Raw genomic sequence first — 18,076 nt, forward strand, 5'->3', positions numbered from 1 at the left:
ATCAGACTTCTTCGTGATAAATCTTAGTTTTATTAGCATGAAAAATGATCTTTTAAAACCACAAACAACAAATGTGAAATTCATGGCACAACTCTATCGGCACCAGAAAATATTTTTTATTAGCCATAGGAATACTGTACTTGCATCAGGAATTCATATTGAGGTCCCATGTACCAGAAATACAAAGGCGGGACTTCACCACTCTATTCAAAAGAGGCACCTCTATCTCCATCTCGGTGTGCAGTGACTACCATGAAAACATTAAAAATAACTTTGCACTGCACATGAAAATTTTACATGTTTGTTTTTCTGCTATCAGATTTCTTTTCTTTTTATCATAGTGAATATTTATTCTAGAAACAAAAATGTTGTGGAACCGCTGCATCAGTGATAAAGTGTAATTGCAGATTGATTTTTATTATGTTTCTGTCTGTAAACCCTTTGGTGACTAACAGTCTGCGGGAATTCTGGTTCCTTCACAGTTTGAGAAGCAGAAAATCGTCTTTGACTTTGTGGAAATGTTGGGGATGCAGATGCATCAGCCGTGCAAAACGAAATCCTCACTGAGGAACAATTAAAAACCCTGAGAGGCTCGAGAGACTGTGTGACTGTTTTATCTTCCTCCACAGGAGCAGTAGCACGTCCACCTCTATGGGCAGTGGAGGTCCCAAAATATCTGATGCTGTGGCCGTACAGAGCAGAGAGAGCCTGTCGACAGAGAGTCTGGAGTCAGAGCAACGTGAGTCCTTCAACATCACCAAAATCACTCTGAGATCAAGTTAAATAGTAACGTTAGTGACTCAATGGTCATGTTTTGAAAGTTTCAAGCCAGTTTCACCTCTTAGGTTTAACACTGGAGGTCAGCAAAGATGCAATTTACAGAGGGTGTTGAGTTACTCTTTAACTTTAGTGTTCAAAGCAAGAAATCCACAAATACACAGAGGCTTGTATGAATATACATGAATGAATATGCATTTTAAAAAGATGAATATATGAATATAATAATATTCAAAAGGCAACTGCTGCATAGAAACAGTCAATTTTTACTCCAGGGGCGGCCGGTGGCACAGTGGTCAGAGCAGTCACCCCATGTGCAGAGGCTGAATGTCCTTGAGGCGGGTTCGACTCCGACCTGTGGCCCTTTTAGTGTGTGTCTCCCCCTCTCTCACCTTATTTCCTGTCTGTCCTGTATAATAAAGGCTTGAAAACTGCCCAAAAAATAATTTTTAAAAAAAACAAAACAAAATCTTTGATCATTAAAAATATTACAGGCATACAAACACTAATACCCCAAAGTCCTACATGTATTAATATATATTTCCGCTCAGCTCCCTCTGCATCCTCGGGGCAGCAGAGTATCCCGGCCGCCTCCACAGAGCCGTCATGTGGCGCCTCCTGCTCCGGTGCCTCCGGCTCCTCGTCGACTCAGGCCCCAGGAGCGGGCTCCTCTCAAGGGGACACCGTTGCTTCTCCACCAGTGGAAAGGAGTCAGCCGGAGGGTGCGGAGGACACGTCAGGGGGCTGCAGGAGAGCGGAGCCAAGAGCAGAGGAGGGAGAGGAGGGCCAGAGTCAGCCTGCACGGGGCAACCAGGACTCCGACGACAGCGACGACGACCCGATTCTCATCCCATCAACGAGGTTCAGAAGTCAGGGACAGAGGTACGTGACACAGCTCTTGTAACCCTCGTGTGTTAAATGTTGGTTATTATTAAATTGCTCTTGTTAAATATCACTTTTAAGAGGTGGGTATTCTGATTTTTTGTGATGCCTTCCTATTGACTGTTTCACTACAAATCCAGATTTAATTCCAGAGGATCTGCAGTAGGAGATAGGATGATCAGGTAAAGTGTTTGCACTAAAAAAGCATCTAACCCGTCAGGCGTGTGACATGCAGCAGAGCATTAAAAACTCAACACGATGAAGATAACGGGTTTTTGCTTTGGTTTGGTCATTTCACTCACAAAAACTAATCTACACACGGCTAACTGTAGAGCTGGAGCGATGTGCATGTGAGTACTGACTCCACAGACGTGTGAGTGGCAGCATCACAGCAGCATCTTGAAGATTTTGAACAGGAGAGAAGCGAATGAACAGAGAATGTGTGCATGATGGAAAAGAGCGGGAAAAATATGAAGTTGGATTTCCTCAGTAGGATGTTTTTTTTTTTAACTAGTACACAAAACGATGTGTACCTGATTTAATTAAGTGACACTACCTTCATGTAGTAAATGGAGATGCACAACAATATCAAGGGCTTAATTCAGTTATGATGTGTTTTGTCTTGGAAGTGGCTGCTTTCTAGTTTGTTATTTGGTTGGGTTGGTTACTCCAGCATAAATTTAGCTCCAGATTTAAAGCATGGGGTCCGTAAGCATCAGAGACAGCATGGGTTTGTGTGACTTTGCTCCTTTTTTCTTTGGGGAAGCTTTATAATCGCATGTTTCGGTTTCCTTGTGTTTCTTAGACGCTCAGCAGCCGCTCGTATCCAGGAGCTGTTTCGCAGGAGGAAAGAACGACGGGAGATGGAGGAGAGCGAGACGCAGAATATCAGGAGACCCTCGGTTAAGATGGTCTACAAAGGCCACCGCAACTCCAGGACGATGGTGCGTCTCCCAGTCATTTACATCACATTAGTGTAGAGGCCTCTTGAGGGAATGATTTGGCATTTTAAAAGTCAGATGAGAAGATCGATACCACTCTAGAGTCTGTCTGTTAAAGGTCCCAGCTTATTTTCAGGTTCATACTTGTATTTGTATTGTATTCATGTTCTACTCAAACATGTTATCATGCTTTAATTGCAATTCATTGAAATCCAGTTCAAAAACCACATTATATACTCATACTGTCTGTCTGAATATACCTGTATTCCCCCTCCGTCTGAAACGCTCAATTTTAGCGCCTGTCTCTTTAAGACCCCCTTATGTGTGCTCTGATTGGTCAGCGTTTCCAGGTCTTCTGTGTCTCTGCACTGTTGCTGCAGCCGGGGAATGACTGTAACTGCACTGTCTACATATATATAGTCGAGTTGTGACATCACAACCGTACAGAAGTCCTGGCGGCTCATTTAAAGACACAGTTTCTGAATACGGGCTGTGCGCATTTATCTGTAGTTTCAGCATTTTGATTCTTTAACAGTATTTATTCAGCACCTCGACCTGCTTTATAATGAAAGACATGGAAATCTCACCTTTTATGATGTGGGTCCTTTAAGTATGAAGCTGGAGCCGGGAGATAGTTAGCTTGGCTGAGATTAAAAACAAACAGGGGATAATTAGTGGCTTTAGGAAAAAGCATGTGTAACTGTAACTGTTTCTTGACAAATGACAGCCAAACGTAACAACTTTTTGGAGATTTGTCATCACTGGAAGGTTTCCAGGTTTTGTACTTATAAACATATCATGAGATAATTATAGGACTCGTGGAACAAGTTTGGCTACCTGTGCAGCAGAGGAGCTCTGGGTGGATGGTTGTTTTTTGTGTTTGTGACAGATTAAACAATAACTGCGGTGTATTTCTGTTTCTCCTGTCTCCAGCTCTGCACTTACACACAGATGCGAGAGTCGTGTCTCGTCAGCAAACTGAGAGAAAACAAAACAAGCTTCAGTCCCAAAATGTTCAACTAGTCCTTTAACTTCAAGGTGGTTTTATTTCTTTTGTCCAGATAAAGGAGTCCTGTTTTTGGGGCAACAACTTTGTGTTGAGCGGCTCAGACTGCGGACACATCTTCATCTGGGACAGACACACGGCAGAGCACCTCATGCTGCTGGAAGCAGACAACCACGTGGTGAACTGCCTGCAGCCGCACCCCTACGACCCCAGTGAGTCCCTGCTTCACCTCAGATGACGCTCCGCTCAAAAGTAACGTTTCCTCGTTTCGTTAACGTTCATTTTCTGTTTCAGTTCTGGCTTCTTCGGGGATAGACTACGACATCAAGATTTGGTCGCCACTGGAACAGTCGGCATCTTTCAACAGAGTCCTCGCCAATGAGGTGAGAGATCAGTGAAGTCAGTGGGTTGATTGATTGGTTTATGGAAGCGTGCTGCACTAAATGCTGCCTTGCTCATAATATAGTTTCACTAATTCAAAATGGATTCATAAGATTTAGTTTACACAGTGGAAGTGTCAGTTTATGAAGGAAACACTTTTCTATTAATCTCCCACCAAAAAAAGCCAAGTCAACATATTCTCTTGACACAAACAAAACAAATCAGAACCTCAAGGTGACTTCAGGACGTCACTCCTCCTGGCCACAAAACACTTTAGACCAGGGGTGGGCAATTCCGGTCCCGGAGAGCCACTTTCCTGTATGTTTTAGGTTTCTCCCTACCCGAACACACCTGAGTCTAACAATGATCAAACTGTGACAAGCTTCAGCTGCTTGATAGCGAGCAGGACAGGAGTTGCCCACCCCTGCTTTAGATAGACGTTATATGGCTAATTTTCTATTGTTTTTACCTCGTTATAACAGCTCAAGGCCTGAAGTGTCAGAGAAAGGTCAGGTAACAAAGCACATGGAAGAACTAATAGTTAAAAAAAATGACGATGACGATGGAGCGTGAGTTTGGCCGGAGAATCGGAGCAGCAGGGGCGGTGTTGCAGTCGCTCTACCGCACCGTTGTGACGAAAAGAGAGCTGAGCCGGAAGGCAAAGCTCTCGATCTACCGGTCAATCTTCGTTCCTACCCTCACCTATGGTCATGACAGAAAGAACGAGGTCGCGGGTACAAGCGGCCGAAATGGGTTTTCTCAGGAGGGTGGCTGGAGTCTCCCTTAGAGAGAGGGGGAGAAGTTCAGCCATCCGTGAGGAACTCGGAGTAGAACCGCTGCTCCTTTTCGTTGAAAGGAGCCAGTTGAGGTGGTTCGGGCATCTAGTATGGATGCCCCCTGGGCGCCTCCCTAGGGTGGTGTTCCAGGCACGTTCAGCCGGGAGGAGGCCTCGGGGAAGACCCAGGACCAGGTGGAGAGATAATATCTCCACACTGGCCTGGGAACGCCTCGGGATCCCCCAGTTAGAGCTGGTTAATGTGGCCCAGGAAAGGGAAGTTTGGGGTCCCCTGCTAAAGCTGCTGACCCGCGACCCGACCCCGGATAAGAGGCTGAAGATGAGATGAGAGATGAGATTTTCAAATATATTTTTAAATTCCACTCTATTTATGAATTCATGAATGTATTTATTCTAATGAAAGTGACTGTTTTGCCGTCTTTGTTGTCAAATTCCTTTTTATTTGAACTATTTATTGATGGATTGATATTCCATTTGTAAATTCATTTTATAATTTATCTTTTTATTGCCTGTTAAAACATCAAATAATGAATAAAACGTTAATATAGTAATTTGTTAACAAATGTATTTTATCTTACAATTAGTTATGAATGAATGAAATGCTTTATTAGTTTTGTTCTTGGTTGTGTTTGCGATAGAAGATGAGAGGAGAGCTGACAGTTTGTATAACGTAGATGTTAATTATTTCTGTCAGAACAGTTCTCTCTCTCTTTTATTTGTCAGATTCACCTTCCTTCACGTTCTCCCTTCATCTTCACTTTCCTTCAAGGTAATAACTCGGAACGAGCTGATGCTGGAGGAAACCAGGAACACAATCACAGTCCCGGCCTCTTTCATGCTCCGAATGTTGGCCTCGCTTAATCACATCAGATCAGGTACGCAAGCAGAAACTCTTTTTGTACTTGATTCAAATAGTTATGCCTTTAATGCCCGGGTACAAAAACTGCTGACTCACCTTTTCTCAGGACGCCTTCTGGTCCCTCTGTAACCTCTGCCTTTGCCTTATTGCAGATCGACTAGAAGGCGATCGCTCCGAAGGTTCAGGACAGGAAAATGAGGACGAGCAGTAGCCTGCTGGCGTTTTATTTGAAAGAAAACACTATTTCTTCTTGCTGTATAGCACTTGAAAAAAAAAAAACAGATTTGTACAAGTATCGTGTAGAATACTTCCTTTTGAAAATTAGTGTAATTTCTAGCCCCCCTGTGTTTTTTTAAGATGACTTTCTTACTGATGTTTCTGTATCAGGAAAAACTACATCTGTGTGAATGCAAAAGGCAAGGACGTCAGTATATATATATATATTAAGTGTAAGAATAATGACGGCTGGTGTGCGAGGATGTTAAGTGCAATATTATTTTGTTAGGAGAAAGTGAGCTTTGATCAGTGTTAACGTGTGACTTTTTGAATTTGTAGCACAAAGCTAAGAATTGTTGATGTGCTGCTCCGGCAGTTACGCATGTAAACAAGGACTTTAAGTAAAAACATACTTGGAGAATGCTTTCATTTTATTGATGAGAAAAAAAAAAAGAAGTTGTGGTTCATGTCCCTTTGGGGAAAAGAACCACATCAGTAAATTATCTTTTACAGAATTTGAAAAAAGATATAATTAAAGCTATGACATCTCAAAGATGTCTGGGAGATAAAAGCAGATACAACTGTCACGGCCATTAGTTTAGCTTCACTTTAAAGCGTCATTCTGCGCAAAATCATCCCTTTTTCAGCACTTACACACATCAATTAAGCCATCGAGACAGTTTTTTGTGTAACAACTATTAACAGAGAAATCCAGTAGAGTCGCTAACAGTGGGATGTGGCTAACACTGATTAGCTCGGGGCAGCACGGTGAGGACATTAAAACGTCTTTTTTAACCACTAATACTGCTCAAAATAACACCAAACCTCTGCAGTAGCATGATAAGAGTCTCTACACAGAAAAGTAGCACCAACAACGTAGTAAGTGAACCCAGAGTTTATTAAGAGTGTTTTAAAGACTTACCAACTGGCCCCTGTACCAGCTCCTCTCATAGTAAAGTCCATTCAAGTCGATTACAAAGTCAATCCAAAAGGAAGGAGCCCATTGATGCTTTGTTTTCTGTGTAGAGACTCTTCTCATGCTGCTGCAGAGGTTTGGTGTTATTTTGAGCAGTATTAGTGGTTAAAAAAAGACCTTTTAATGCCTTCACCGAACTGCCTCGAGCTAATCAGTGTTAGTCCGGCTGTTAGCAACTGTACCGGATTTCTTCGTTAATAGTTGTTACACAAAAAAACCATGGGATGATTTTGAACCGAAATGACACTTTAAAGAGCAGTTTAAACCTGTGTTGTCTGGAACAAAATCATATGTCCTCACTAGCTACAGTAGCATCAAGCAGAGATGAGGAGCGGCTACAGAGGCCTTGTAAAATCACTGCTTTTAGCTTTTTAACTTTTTCAAACTTGTAGTCTTCAGACCCAACAGGCAGCGACTGAAAGGGAAAGATGAATTGTTACTTGTTTTCAAGTGGACATGTAGTGCAAGAGTCAGTCTGCAGTATTACTCCTGTAAACAGAGGTTCTCACACGTGCTCATGGGAAACTATCAAATATGAATCAAGATTATGTTACTGTACGGCTCATTAATCATAAACATTAGTGAACCGTTTAGGTGTAAAATTAGCGTTGGCTCTGGACAGTGGGTGGTGCTTGGTTTTGGCTCAGTTTGGTCTGGAACTAATTTTATAGCTGAACAGTTTCTGAAAACATTTGAAACAAAAAGGCTAAGCATGCTTTCACAGATTATCCGTCTCATGTAGCACTGTCAGGATACAGTGCGACTTTGAGCAAATATGACAAAAACATTCTTTTAAAAGTTACCCACCGAACTTTTTCAAGAACATCTGTAACTGTAACGGGGTATTTGACTTGTATTTGAATATAATGGTAAAACATTTAGCACAAACTGGTCAGCTGCGGAGTGAAAACAGTCCCGTTGTTACCAGATCGCAGGACAGGTGGTCATTGTTTTGAGACACTAACACGGTTCAGCTTCACAGGAACAAGAAGGAAATAACAAAGTGGTTCAGAAAACTGAAAAAAAAAGAGTTTTAATAGAAGAATCTTGATACAAAACTTTAATGCAAATAGTTGTATTAATGCTTACTGTACTGTGAAAATCAAAAGGTTATATCACTTCTCAGGTGTATAGTACCGTTCAAACATAATATGAACAAACGAGGTAAGACTGAAGCTCTACCTATTACAGATGTTTCTTTCATCACAGCAAAGGGAGCGGTGGCGTTTATACACTGAGGTAAACCACACGTACCGATTAATATTTACTAAGACTGAAAGATTAAGACCAGTTTCTCAGAATTCAACACTGAACATAATCAGTGAGATGACTGCAATGATCATTATAGCAGTCATTTATTTCTGACATGGTTGCTGCTCAGTGTCAGTCTCCAAATGACTTAATTTGATACTTAATGCCGTCTTCACTACCTCACTGCTAATAAACTGCTTTACCTCAGGGGGTAAGCAAAAATACTGACCGAGCAGTAACAATCGCCTTCTCTGACATGATGAATGGTTTCTATGACAACGAGCACATGCCCAAGTGCAATGATTGTAGCAGATAATCATGAAAAGTCTAGGTACCTTGTCAATACTGTTCACATGATCAATACATAGATAAACTGTATCACTATAATCATTTTGAGGTTTTCTTATGAATTACAATGCACACTTTACTCTTAAAATCCATACATTTTCTAAACACACAAATTCCTATTCGGGCGCATGGTTGAGGGGGGTTATCCCAGCATGCACTGGGGTAGAGGTCAGATGATCCTTGGACAGGACATCAGTAAACACCTACAGGCACTTTTGTGTTTTCAGTCCACATCAAAAGACCTTTTTCACAGAAGACATTTCGCCCTCTGCGGGAAAGCTCACTGGAAACATGAATGATTGATCTTTTGTAGTGTCCCATAAAATGCGTCAGTGCGTCGGTATGCACGACACAGTGACGCTGAAACTAAAGCATCCAAACAGAGTTCAGACATTCATTTGATATTTTTTTCTACTGCGATGTGACAAAATGTCTTTGAAAACTGGGTTTTCATGAGTCAAATTTCTTCAGAAAGATTTCTAAAATACTGAGAGTGTTGGGTAAAAAGAGTCTGCCCTCTCGCAAAGTGATAATCATTCAGAAATGTAGCAGATGAGTTGTCCCAGCGTAAACAAATCGTTATTTACAGTCTGGGTCGGAAGACGTCCTTCTGGTTAAGTCCAAACAAAAGACTCCAAACAGATTCCTATCAGGCAAATGACTCGCAACACTGTTATGCTTTAAAATCTTCTTTGATAAATCAAAAGGCCCCGCACACCTGCACAGGTGTGTTCACCGGTTCGGCTGATTAGACCTCTGCTCATGCTGCCTTCATGTCAAAGTGGAGCTAGGGGATTTGATGATATAAAATATCTATTTTGTTTATTTTTCTAGATAGTTTCTGTCGTAAATTTAGAGGACAAATTAAATATTTAGGTTATTTGGATGACGCTTTACGTTGTGATCTTTCCACTTTACTACATTTTTTTAATAAAATGAGAAAATACTAGTACTTTTCATTTGTCAAGTATTTAATCCACACGAGTATAGAAAAATAGGCTCTACCATGTGGTTATTTCATATAGACTAATATCAGGATGGAAGATTTTGATCATATTGCCCAGCCCTGGTTTATTGTAATAAGCAGGGTCCAACTTGTAAACAGCGTTCACCTCAACATCACAGTCGTAATTGTGACAGAAACTTCAATATAAACCTGATTTGAAATTTAATATTACAGAAGTGATGATCGGACAACAGTGATAAAAGTCTTTTGGAAGATAGAAACAACTGCCTGATGAGGCAAGTGTTATTGCAAACAAACCAAAATATATAGTAATATTACTACAACAATCTGCTCATTTAGGTAACAGTAGTTAAGGCTTTCTATCTCATTAAATTAATCCATACAAAAGGTTGGAAGGACCTGCACTCTGTCCAACATAGTGAAATGAATAATGTGGCTCTTCCTGTTTCCTAATAATTTCAAGTATGGAGTACTCATGTGTGGAGAGATCAGACTTCATAAACTGCACCACGGCCCCCTCTGAATGGTCACATACTGTGTACTGTGGAGTTCAGTAATAAACTGAGCATGTCTCTATAAACACGTCCAACAAAAGAACAGACCTGCTGCGTTCATGCTGGTTTTTCCTCCACGTCCTGCTCTTCTTCATCTCGGTCATCTTTAACGATCCCTTCATCGATACTTTCCAGCCTCAGTCTCTGACCGTCCAGGTATCTGGGTCTCGGTGCTGCCCTGGTCGTAAACAATCCTTCCGGCAAAGCCAGATCCTCCCCAAACAGGGTGAGCTTAGCGTCACTCTCTATAGCCTTCGCTAGACAGAAGGCGAAGGTTTCGAGGGATTTGTGTACCTCTGCGTGGACTTGAACCGACGATGAGTTGGTGTTTTCAGCTGAGGGGAAAAACAAAGATACGATAAGACAAATGCTCCGGGAAACAAATCTTATGTTTAGTGTGAGGTTTGGTTTCATAGCTTGCTGACTACAAAGTCATTTTCAACCCCTCAGTGAGTATCAAGTGAACTCCATTCCCTTCTAATCTTTTGTGGAGCAGTGGCAATGACGGATACCTTTGGCTTGCTCCACCTGGTCTTCAAAGGTGACGGAGCTCCTCCTCTTCACGGACAGATTCCCCTGTTGCTGTGGGTGGGAGGACCCGTCTGTGGAGAAGTTATCCAGCAGCATCACATCTGTGCCTGCGTGGAAAAAAAAAAAAGTGACCGACACAAAAGGTGGATTAAGTGAGAGCAAAATGTAAAAGTAGAAACCATCTTAATAAAAAAGGACACAACACATGACGTTACTTGCACATCATGAATTGAAAACATGAGCTGTGAAACAGGAATGTGAGGCTGACTAACAAAGCTGTGGGAGAATGACGCAATAGAGCTTAGAACATCAAGTCAGCACGTGCCATGAGTCACTTTATCTCCATTTTATGTTCAAGTTCAGATCAACAGTTAGTTTTAAAAAGCGGTTCAATAGCATGACCACATTTGTCAGTGAAGATACAACTTCTGACAAATATAACCTAGTAAAAATATAGATGAATTACAGTGTTTTGACCACAACAAAACCAGTACGGACAATTGAGTCAGCTTTTACTCTTGTTTGGGAGGGGAGTGGGAAACACCTGGTGGAGATCTGCACTCTTCTAGTGCACTTTACTAGTTTTAGTTTATTTTTTCAAAGCAAAAATATCAAACTCCCTTGGTTCCAGCGTTTCTACAACAGTAAGCTGATCCATATTTGGATTTGTGACTGTTCATTGGTAAAGGTAAGTAATTTGCAGAAGGTACCTTGGCCTCTAGGAGGTTTAGTAGAATTGGTATAATGTACGGCATTATGAGGACACACAGAGGAAGTGTTTTTTTCTGTGTGCAAGACTTACATGAGTCCTGAGTGAAACTGAAGCCAGTGTCTCCTGTGCTGCTCCCTGGGGCCAGCAGATGCCCTCCACCTGCCAGCATGGCTGTCAGGTGTGGGGACATACCCAAGTCTGAAAGAACAAGCAAGATCCTGTGTTACAACATCATACAATACGTGAAATGACAACAACAAGTTATATTTTCTTATCTTCGTTCAGCTTTGTTGTCCTAGTTCTGACTGTATATGTATACAACTTCAACATTGTTCTTCCGGTCTATGATTTGGTATCTTAACACATCAGAAAACAAATGAATGAGCTCTTTCTTTGAAATGACTTGCACGAAAAAAAGGAGCCGCTGCTGTTCTCCCACCTGTGATTCTGTTGGAGATGCTGAAGAGACGGGAAGTCCTTTGCCGCGTGGCGAACGATTCCCTGTAGTAGCGATCTCCGAAAAACATCCCAAGCAGCTCCTTCCTCACGGTTTTATTCCACAGACCGTAGATGAGTGGGTGGCACACTGCGCTGCAGAAAGACAGCCATGCTACCAAAGTCTCAAGTCCCTGAGACACACTCCCTTGTCCCCACAGAGCCTCGGTACACACCACCACTACGTACGGCCCCCAGGTCACTAGGAAGGTGCCGATCACAACTAAGATGGTGACAAAGGCCTTGCACTGACTCCCTGCATACACAAGGCTCCGCCGGCTTCCATTAGAGGAAGTCGAGGTGCTTGAGTTTTTACGTCCGTTCTTCTGAGCTCCTGTGGAGTCGTCCTGGCTCACAACCACTGTCCCACAATGTACTTTCCGGGCTTTCATGCGGGCAACGCGGAAAATTACACCGTAACAGGCCAGCATGATGAGTAATGGGGGGAGGGTGCACCAGGTGACCCAGAAGGCGGTGTAGCTTGGCTCTCTGTGCCAAGACGCAACACAAGTCCATTTGAAGCAGTCAAACTCGAAGGAGGACCAACCGAAGAGCGGAGGCAGACAGCCCACCAGGGAGTGTAGCCACACGTAGGCGATGACGACAACCGCCCGGTTTCCTGTGATCTTCATGGGGTAGATCATCGGGTAAAGCACTGCGTAGTACCTGTTGGGAGGGGAGAGAAACACAGTGAGGAAAGTGTTCTTAAGGGAGCCCCCTGGGCTAAAGGCTGCACTTTCCCTCCCAATAATGCTGTAAAGTTTTTTCGAAAAAGCTGCAAACACAACAGAAAAGAAGAGGCTTGGCAGGAGAACAAAAACATGCACTGTAATCACAAATTCCCAAAGGTGCTGAGGGTAATTAGGACAGCAGTGAGAACAGTGAGGACTGTGTGCTGCAGAGCCAGCGTAGTTTTTAATGTCAATTCCAACCAACCAGAAGGGAATCAAAACAAACAAAAACATTAACTCAACTTTAAGGCTGAAAATAAAACTAAGTTACTAATCAAATCATTTTTAAGTCCATAACATTTAAGGAAAATAGCGTCCCAGGGGGCGTCATCAAATCACTTGTTTTGTGGAATAAATCAAAGATATTACATTTACAGTGACATAAAACCAGAACACACTGGAACCAGGGAATGTTTGGTAAGCCTGTTTTTGCCATAAACCGTGTAAAGTGTGGACAAAGTCTTTGTGACATGAACCAGAGGTTTCTGGAGAGCCAAAATGAAGCACAAAGTGTGTGACTACAGTCGTTGCCATCCTGAGGCGCCTGCTCCTGGGCAAAGAGGTGAATGAAAGAAAGCAGACATGGCTCCAATTATGCAGAACTTTAAGCCTTTAATAAATTAAAAGATTGGGTTATATGTAAAAAATAAAATAAAAAAACACCCCTGTACAGCTGTCACAAATGGAGAAATTAGCTATACAGACCAAAACTGAATTTTACCAGGCTGTAAAATGTTTATTTCTGCTGTAACGGGGCATTTTAACATGGAGGTCTACGGGGATAGAGCCATTCAAGGAACTGCGGTTTTTGGCACTTCCGCATTGGCTTCATTTTTCAGCCATGCAGGTTGTCACTTGGCTTTTGGTTGATATAAGTCTTATTTTGGCTATTATAAAGTGGGCTTGTATAAGGTAATTATCAGTGCATGCTATATTCAGAATAATTTCACTACTTTACCTTGTGATCAGACAGTCCACTGACTATCTACAACTCCCACATACAACCCCCCCTTAAAAATACCAAAAGAGATACATTTTCCTTTTGTGAAGTGAGCCCATCATTGTATCACTGTCAAATCATTTTCACACAAAACCACAAAATAACTTGGATTAAATAAAATAGAGTCTAAAATAAGATGAATGGTAAATATTTAGCCACAAAAGAAGAAGCAAAGATAAAACAGTCTGTGATTTTAAAAAAAGTGGTGAAACTGAAATTCAGTATGCTGGGTTATCTTTATCTGTGTGGGCATTTTAAATTGTGATTCAATTTCTTATTTCTTTAAATAGGAATCAAAGGAACTAGCCCTGAATATGAATGGTGCATTCATGTCAGTCCACATTTAAAGTTACTTTGTGTAAGACTGTCTAATGCTTGTCACTTGAGCTGGGAAAATCTCCAGAAAAATACCACGGCCTAAGTGTGTGGTAAACCAATCTTATTTACAAGGCTACATACTGACCTTAAAGGGAAACACACAAGAACTACATTTCACAAGTTTGTGAACATTAATGTTTTACTTCCAGAGCCAGAAACCGTCGATGTTAAAGCAGCACATCAACGTCTCACATTAACTAAACAATAAAGAAAATTTTACTTTTTTAAAATAAAGGAGACAGAATATGAAAAATCGTAAATACTGTATTTATTTTATTAAATTATTTTGTTGTATCGGTCAGCATGGGATATTATCATTGAACGACAAATAACCACATATTTCACATATTATGATAGATGACAGATGAAATCACACACCTGCTAATCTCATACAGATTATGTCCCCAACTGTTTAAATTGAAATTAATTCAAGTCAATCTTATAATTAAATATTTGCTGTTACTTCTCATGCTCACTCACAATTAACAATGTTTCCCCGAACATTAGACTTTTGATTGTAAATTTCTCCTACGTCTCTGTCAACCACCAATTTGAGAATGAAGCATCTAACTAACATTATCTGATCTGTTATATATTCATATTTATGGACTCAAACGACTCCGCTGACAGCAAATACTGGGCACCATTTGTGAAAACTGGCGTCACTGTCAAAACTGCACATTTTGTGGTTTGTGGCTTATTATATTACAATGAGACAAATGTGTTACATTTAAGAAGTCAAGCGTTTGTTCTCAGTAATGCCGCACACTTTGTAACATGCGGGAGCTGTTCAGTACAACCACAATCTGATAAGACTGGCCCCAAGTGAGCATCTGTTTGGGGTTTGAGTGTGGATCAAATGACTACATGTACTGTAAGGCATCCCTCGTAGTGATAAACAAAGTGAATGTTTTCTAAACTCCACTCGGGCTGTCTGAATAGAGCATCTTTCTGGGAACTGTTTTAGTTCTACAGCCCGTAATGTTACGGTTGCAGTTCATTCTCATCGCTCTCATCAACTGTACTCTACCTGCTGTGCACCAAACAGCAGACAGACAAAGTTAGTGACTAGCTGGTGAACATAACTGAGAATTTAGCTGTTTAAGAGCCTGATATTTCCCTCAGGAGTTAGTGGAGACCAAAAACAGATCTAAAGGGAGTGAATATCTGACCTTTGTCAGGTGAGGGGAGTGTACCTATGTTCCCCGCTTTATATGTGACCAGGGATGTTCCCTGCTTTTCACAGAAAGGGTCCTATGTTCCTCGATCTGTTATTTTTTCCACAATCAGTGCCGAATTCCATGGCAAATAGGCCTATACAGACCCGTACCCATACCCTACCCCCTAACCCTGACCCTAACTGTAACCTCTAACCCTAACAAAAGGCTGAATCAAATCAGCGAAGGCATAGGCTTTTTCGACCGGGGAACATAGGGATGACCCCTTTGCTAACACTGTTGCCATATCAACTGTATACACTGATAATATGTTGATGTGTTTACGGCAGGTGCAACGTCCCCAGGAGACAAAATAAAAACCCTTTCATGCAGGTTTAAAGAAACAACATTCACTTCTTGTATAATTATCCATCACTCACCTGTCAATGGCAATAGCTCCGAGGGTGAGCATGCTGGCAGAGCCGATGAGCAGGTAGAGCAGGGCAGTGAAGTTACACCACACCACCCCGAACACCCACTCCCTCTTTGCCGAGCTCACGGCCACAAACGGAAGCACCAGCATGGACAACAGTAGGTTGGACAGGGTCAGGCTGAACACAAACTTGTTGCTGGGTGTGAGAAGATAAGGCCTGCGATAGAGGGTCGCTACAATCAAGAGGTTCCCCAGGCAGGCGAGGAGTGTGATGGTCACGATGGAGACCGACTCCAGGGCAGCCAGACCCGCACCATTCCCCAATGTGGTGCAGTTCCTACTGGTGTTCATGGTGAGAGGCTGGGCCACCAGACAGGTGAAGGAATGGTTGCAGACTGTTGGTAGAAAGATGCGGTTGGAAATTATATTACAAATAAAGCAAGAACCTTCTAACAATGTGTTAAAAATCTGACTGTAAAAGCACCATACAAGCACATTTCATTAATTAAATACAAGTCATGTACTAAATATGTTTGCTGACAGTCTTTAAATACAAGCTGTACAGTTGTTACTTTATTATTTTTTCCACTTCTGTACACTATGAAAATTAATTACTGGAATATTTAAACTTGACTGACCAACTCTGCATTAATGTTTGCAATGTTAGTCTCCCTTACTGTTGTGTTTAATGCAGCTTTAGGGGTGCGCCCCATACCCATAGATGATTTTATCTATTATTAACTGCTTATTTTTTTCATCTAACTAGTCCCTATGACATTTAAGTAAAAGTAAAACAGAAAAGCAGCAAATCCTCACATATAAGATGCTGGAACCAGAGAATGGTGAGCATTGTTTGCCTAACAACTGAATTACAAGATTAGTAAGTTATCAAAACTGTTGCTAATTAATGCAGTTTAAGGGCAGATTGACATTAAGTCTGTACTGTATGACCTCATTACAATAATATTACTTTGATAAACATTAAGGCACATTTTGTTGTCATTCTGTGCTACTTCAGATTTTTACTCGACTACATTTTAGAATAAAATGAAATAAATAATAATATAACAATGACAGCAGCAGATACCCCTCAAGTAACGTTACTTATTAAGGTTTTGGACGCAAGACTTTTACTTAAAATGAAAAGGGTTACATTGTTTGTGTATTGTTTTCTACCACTGGCTTTAAACTTTACAATCCTCGGGAATGTTAAGCACAGGATGTAGACATGTCACTGAGCCAATTATTTACAAGCTTGAGCACCAAACTTAAACGCCGAAAGGGCTAAAATCCCCACTAATAAATCGCCTTGTGTTCAGAAATAGAGGAAGTTGAAGTTAGTATTTAAAAAAAAAACCAACGGCCACTTTTCTACCGTTAGCTTCCGTTTGTTAACGTTATTTCGCAGCAGAAACGCGTTTATCCCCAACGGCGTTAAAGATTTAAAACTTTTTAAATGACAATAACATTTGAAGTTTAACGCAAAAGTCCGGCGTCATGCGAAGTTTCTGTAAAAACACAACACTGACAAATGTTTGTAAAAGTGTGAAGAGAGCTGTTTCAGTAACGCTAGCAACAACGACTACCGTTAGTTAGCCGTTAGGCTGGCGAAAACTTTCTCCCATTGTCCCCCCTGAAACACACAGCTCTCCCCTTGTTACCTGCTTTGGCTCGGCGCTGTGGCTCCACATTTCCTCTTCCTCGAAGGTAACCCGTCCATGCTTACTTGTCCGTTTCCCCACTACAACAACGTGACAGACGGCTGAGGCTGAAACATGTCTGAAAAGAGCTCCCTCAACATTGTTAACTTTGATAACGTTTGTCTCTCCTCAATCACAGACGGCCAGTTGCAATGGCGTCCTCCTCCCACCTCAGCTTCAACTCCCTCTCCTCGCAGACTCCCTTAGTGTGTGGGTGGTCCTCCAATGGGGAATGCCTCGTTTTCACATCACCATTGCAGCAGTTGACGTTATTTTCTTGGTTAACCTATTAAAAATATAACTTATCATGACACAGTGTGTGCTGAAAACACTAAAAGAAAGTGTTTTTGCTGTTTCAGACGCAACACGTAGTCAGTGTTGATGTTTGTTTTCGTGTTCACAAACATCAACGTCCGCATGTGTACGTCCCTAATGAAATGCTGACGGTGTTTATGAATGAAGCACTGCGTAGTATCATTTTTATGCACACGGACCACCCACGTAGATCAAAGATTCCCGCACATCAACAATACGTCAGCACGTTGGGTGACGTTATCCAATCAGAGAGCTGGGGGCGTTACCGACTTCTTCCATTCGACGGCGCCCTCCGCCTGAATATTACAGGCATGAATCATGCTCTACACGAGGTAAACAAACAGTATATGGAGGGAAACACTGCCCTAAAAGTGGCCCCTAGAAACATCACATAAGAAAGACAGTTTTCAATTCAATTTTATTTACCCTGCCAAATCATGACAAAAGTTATCTCAGGGCACTTTACAGAGTAGGTAAAGACCACACAATATGACTTATTTATGATTTACATAGACCCAACTATTCCCGAGACAAAGACAGACAGAGAGACAGTCCCAGAGATGCAAACAACCACAAAAGTAACAGTAACTATAATAATATCTATAGTAATGTGAGTATGACTTGTATGTTATGGCAGTTTATATATTAGAATAGTAGAAACAAGCACAGC

At 41.6% G+C, this 18,076-nt stretch overlaps 2 protein-coding genes across 2 annotated transcripts in view; one reads left to right on the plus strand and one right to left on the minus strand.

Annotated features, from left to right (window-relative positions):
* The window catches only part of dcaf6 (ddb1 and cul4 associated factor 6), a 28,086-nt gene extending 21,816 nt beyond the window's left edge, over positions 1 to 6,270 (plus strand). The window contains exons 14-21 of the mRNA XM_083922143.1: positions 630 to 739; positions 1,329 to 1,659; positions 1,800 to 1,841; positions 2,465 to 2,603; positions 3,662 to 3,818; positions 3,901 to 3,989; positions 5,553 to 5,658; positions 5,795 to 6,270. Coding sequence (XP_083778269.1) covers positions 630 to 739; positions 1,329 to 1,659; positions 1,800 to 1,841; positions 2,465 to 2,603; positions 3,662 to 3,818; positions 3,901 to 3,989; positions 5,553 to 5,658; positions 5,795 to 5,853 — 1,033 coding nt within the window. The 3' untranslated portion in view covers positions 5,854 to 6,270. The remainder of the gene's footprint in view (positions 1 to 629; positions 740 to 1,328; positions 1,660 to 1,799; positions 1,842 to 2,464; positions 2,604 to 3,661; positions 3,819 to 3,900; positions 3,990 to 5,552; positions 5,659 to 5,794) is intronic.
* A 1,579-nt stretch (positions 6,271 to 7,849) lies between these two features.
* On the minus strand, positions 7,850 to 17,249 carry gpr161b (G protein-coupled receptor 161b). The gene is made up of 6 exons (XM_083921396.1): positions 17,053 to 17,249; positions 15,399 to 15,786; positions 11,637 to 12,358; positions 11,288 to 11,395; positions 10,467 to 10,592; positions 7,850 to 10,289 (listed from the first exon to the last, which is right to left on the minus strand). Exons 2-6 carry the CDS (start codon positions 15,740 to 15,742, stop codon positions 10,012 to 10,014), a joined length of 1,578 nt encoding a protein of 525 aa, XP_083777522.1. The 5' UTR covers positions 15,743 to 15,786; positions 17,053 to 17,249; the 3' UTR covers positions 7,850 to 10,011.
* Between the last annotated feature and the right edge of the window lie 827 nt (positions 17,250 to 18,076).

Source organism: Echiichthys vipera (assembly GCF_963691815.1).
Source record: "Echiichthys vipera genome assembly, chromosome: 10".
NCBI lineage: Eukaryota > Metazoa > Chordata > Actinopteri > Perciformes > Trachinidae > Echiichthys > Echiichthys vipera.

What these genes read in the sequence shown, in the direction of transcription:
- gpr161b (XM_083921396.1), bottom strand. Translation starts at nt 15,742, where the DNA reads ATGAACACCAGTAGGAACTGCACCACATTGGGGAATGGTGCGGGTCTG. An exon ending in CATCTCCAACAGAATCACAG is followed by an intron (nt 11,396 to 11,636) that starts GTGGGAGAACAG and finishes TTGTTCTTTCAG; the next exon opens with ACTTGGGTATGTCCCCACAC. An exon ending in CAGTTTCACTCAGGACTCAT is followed by an intron (nt 10,593 to 11,287) that starts GTAAGTCTTGCA and finishes TTTTCCACGCAG; the next exon opens with GCACAGATGTGATGCTGCTG.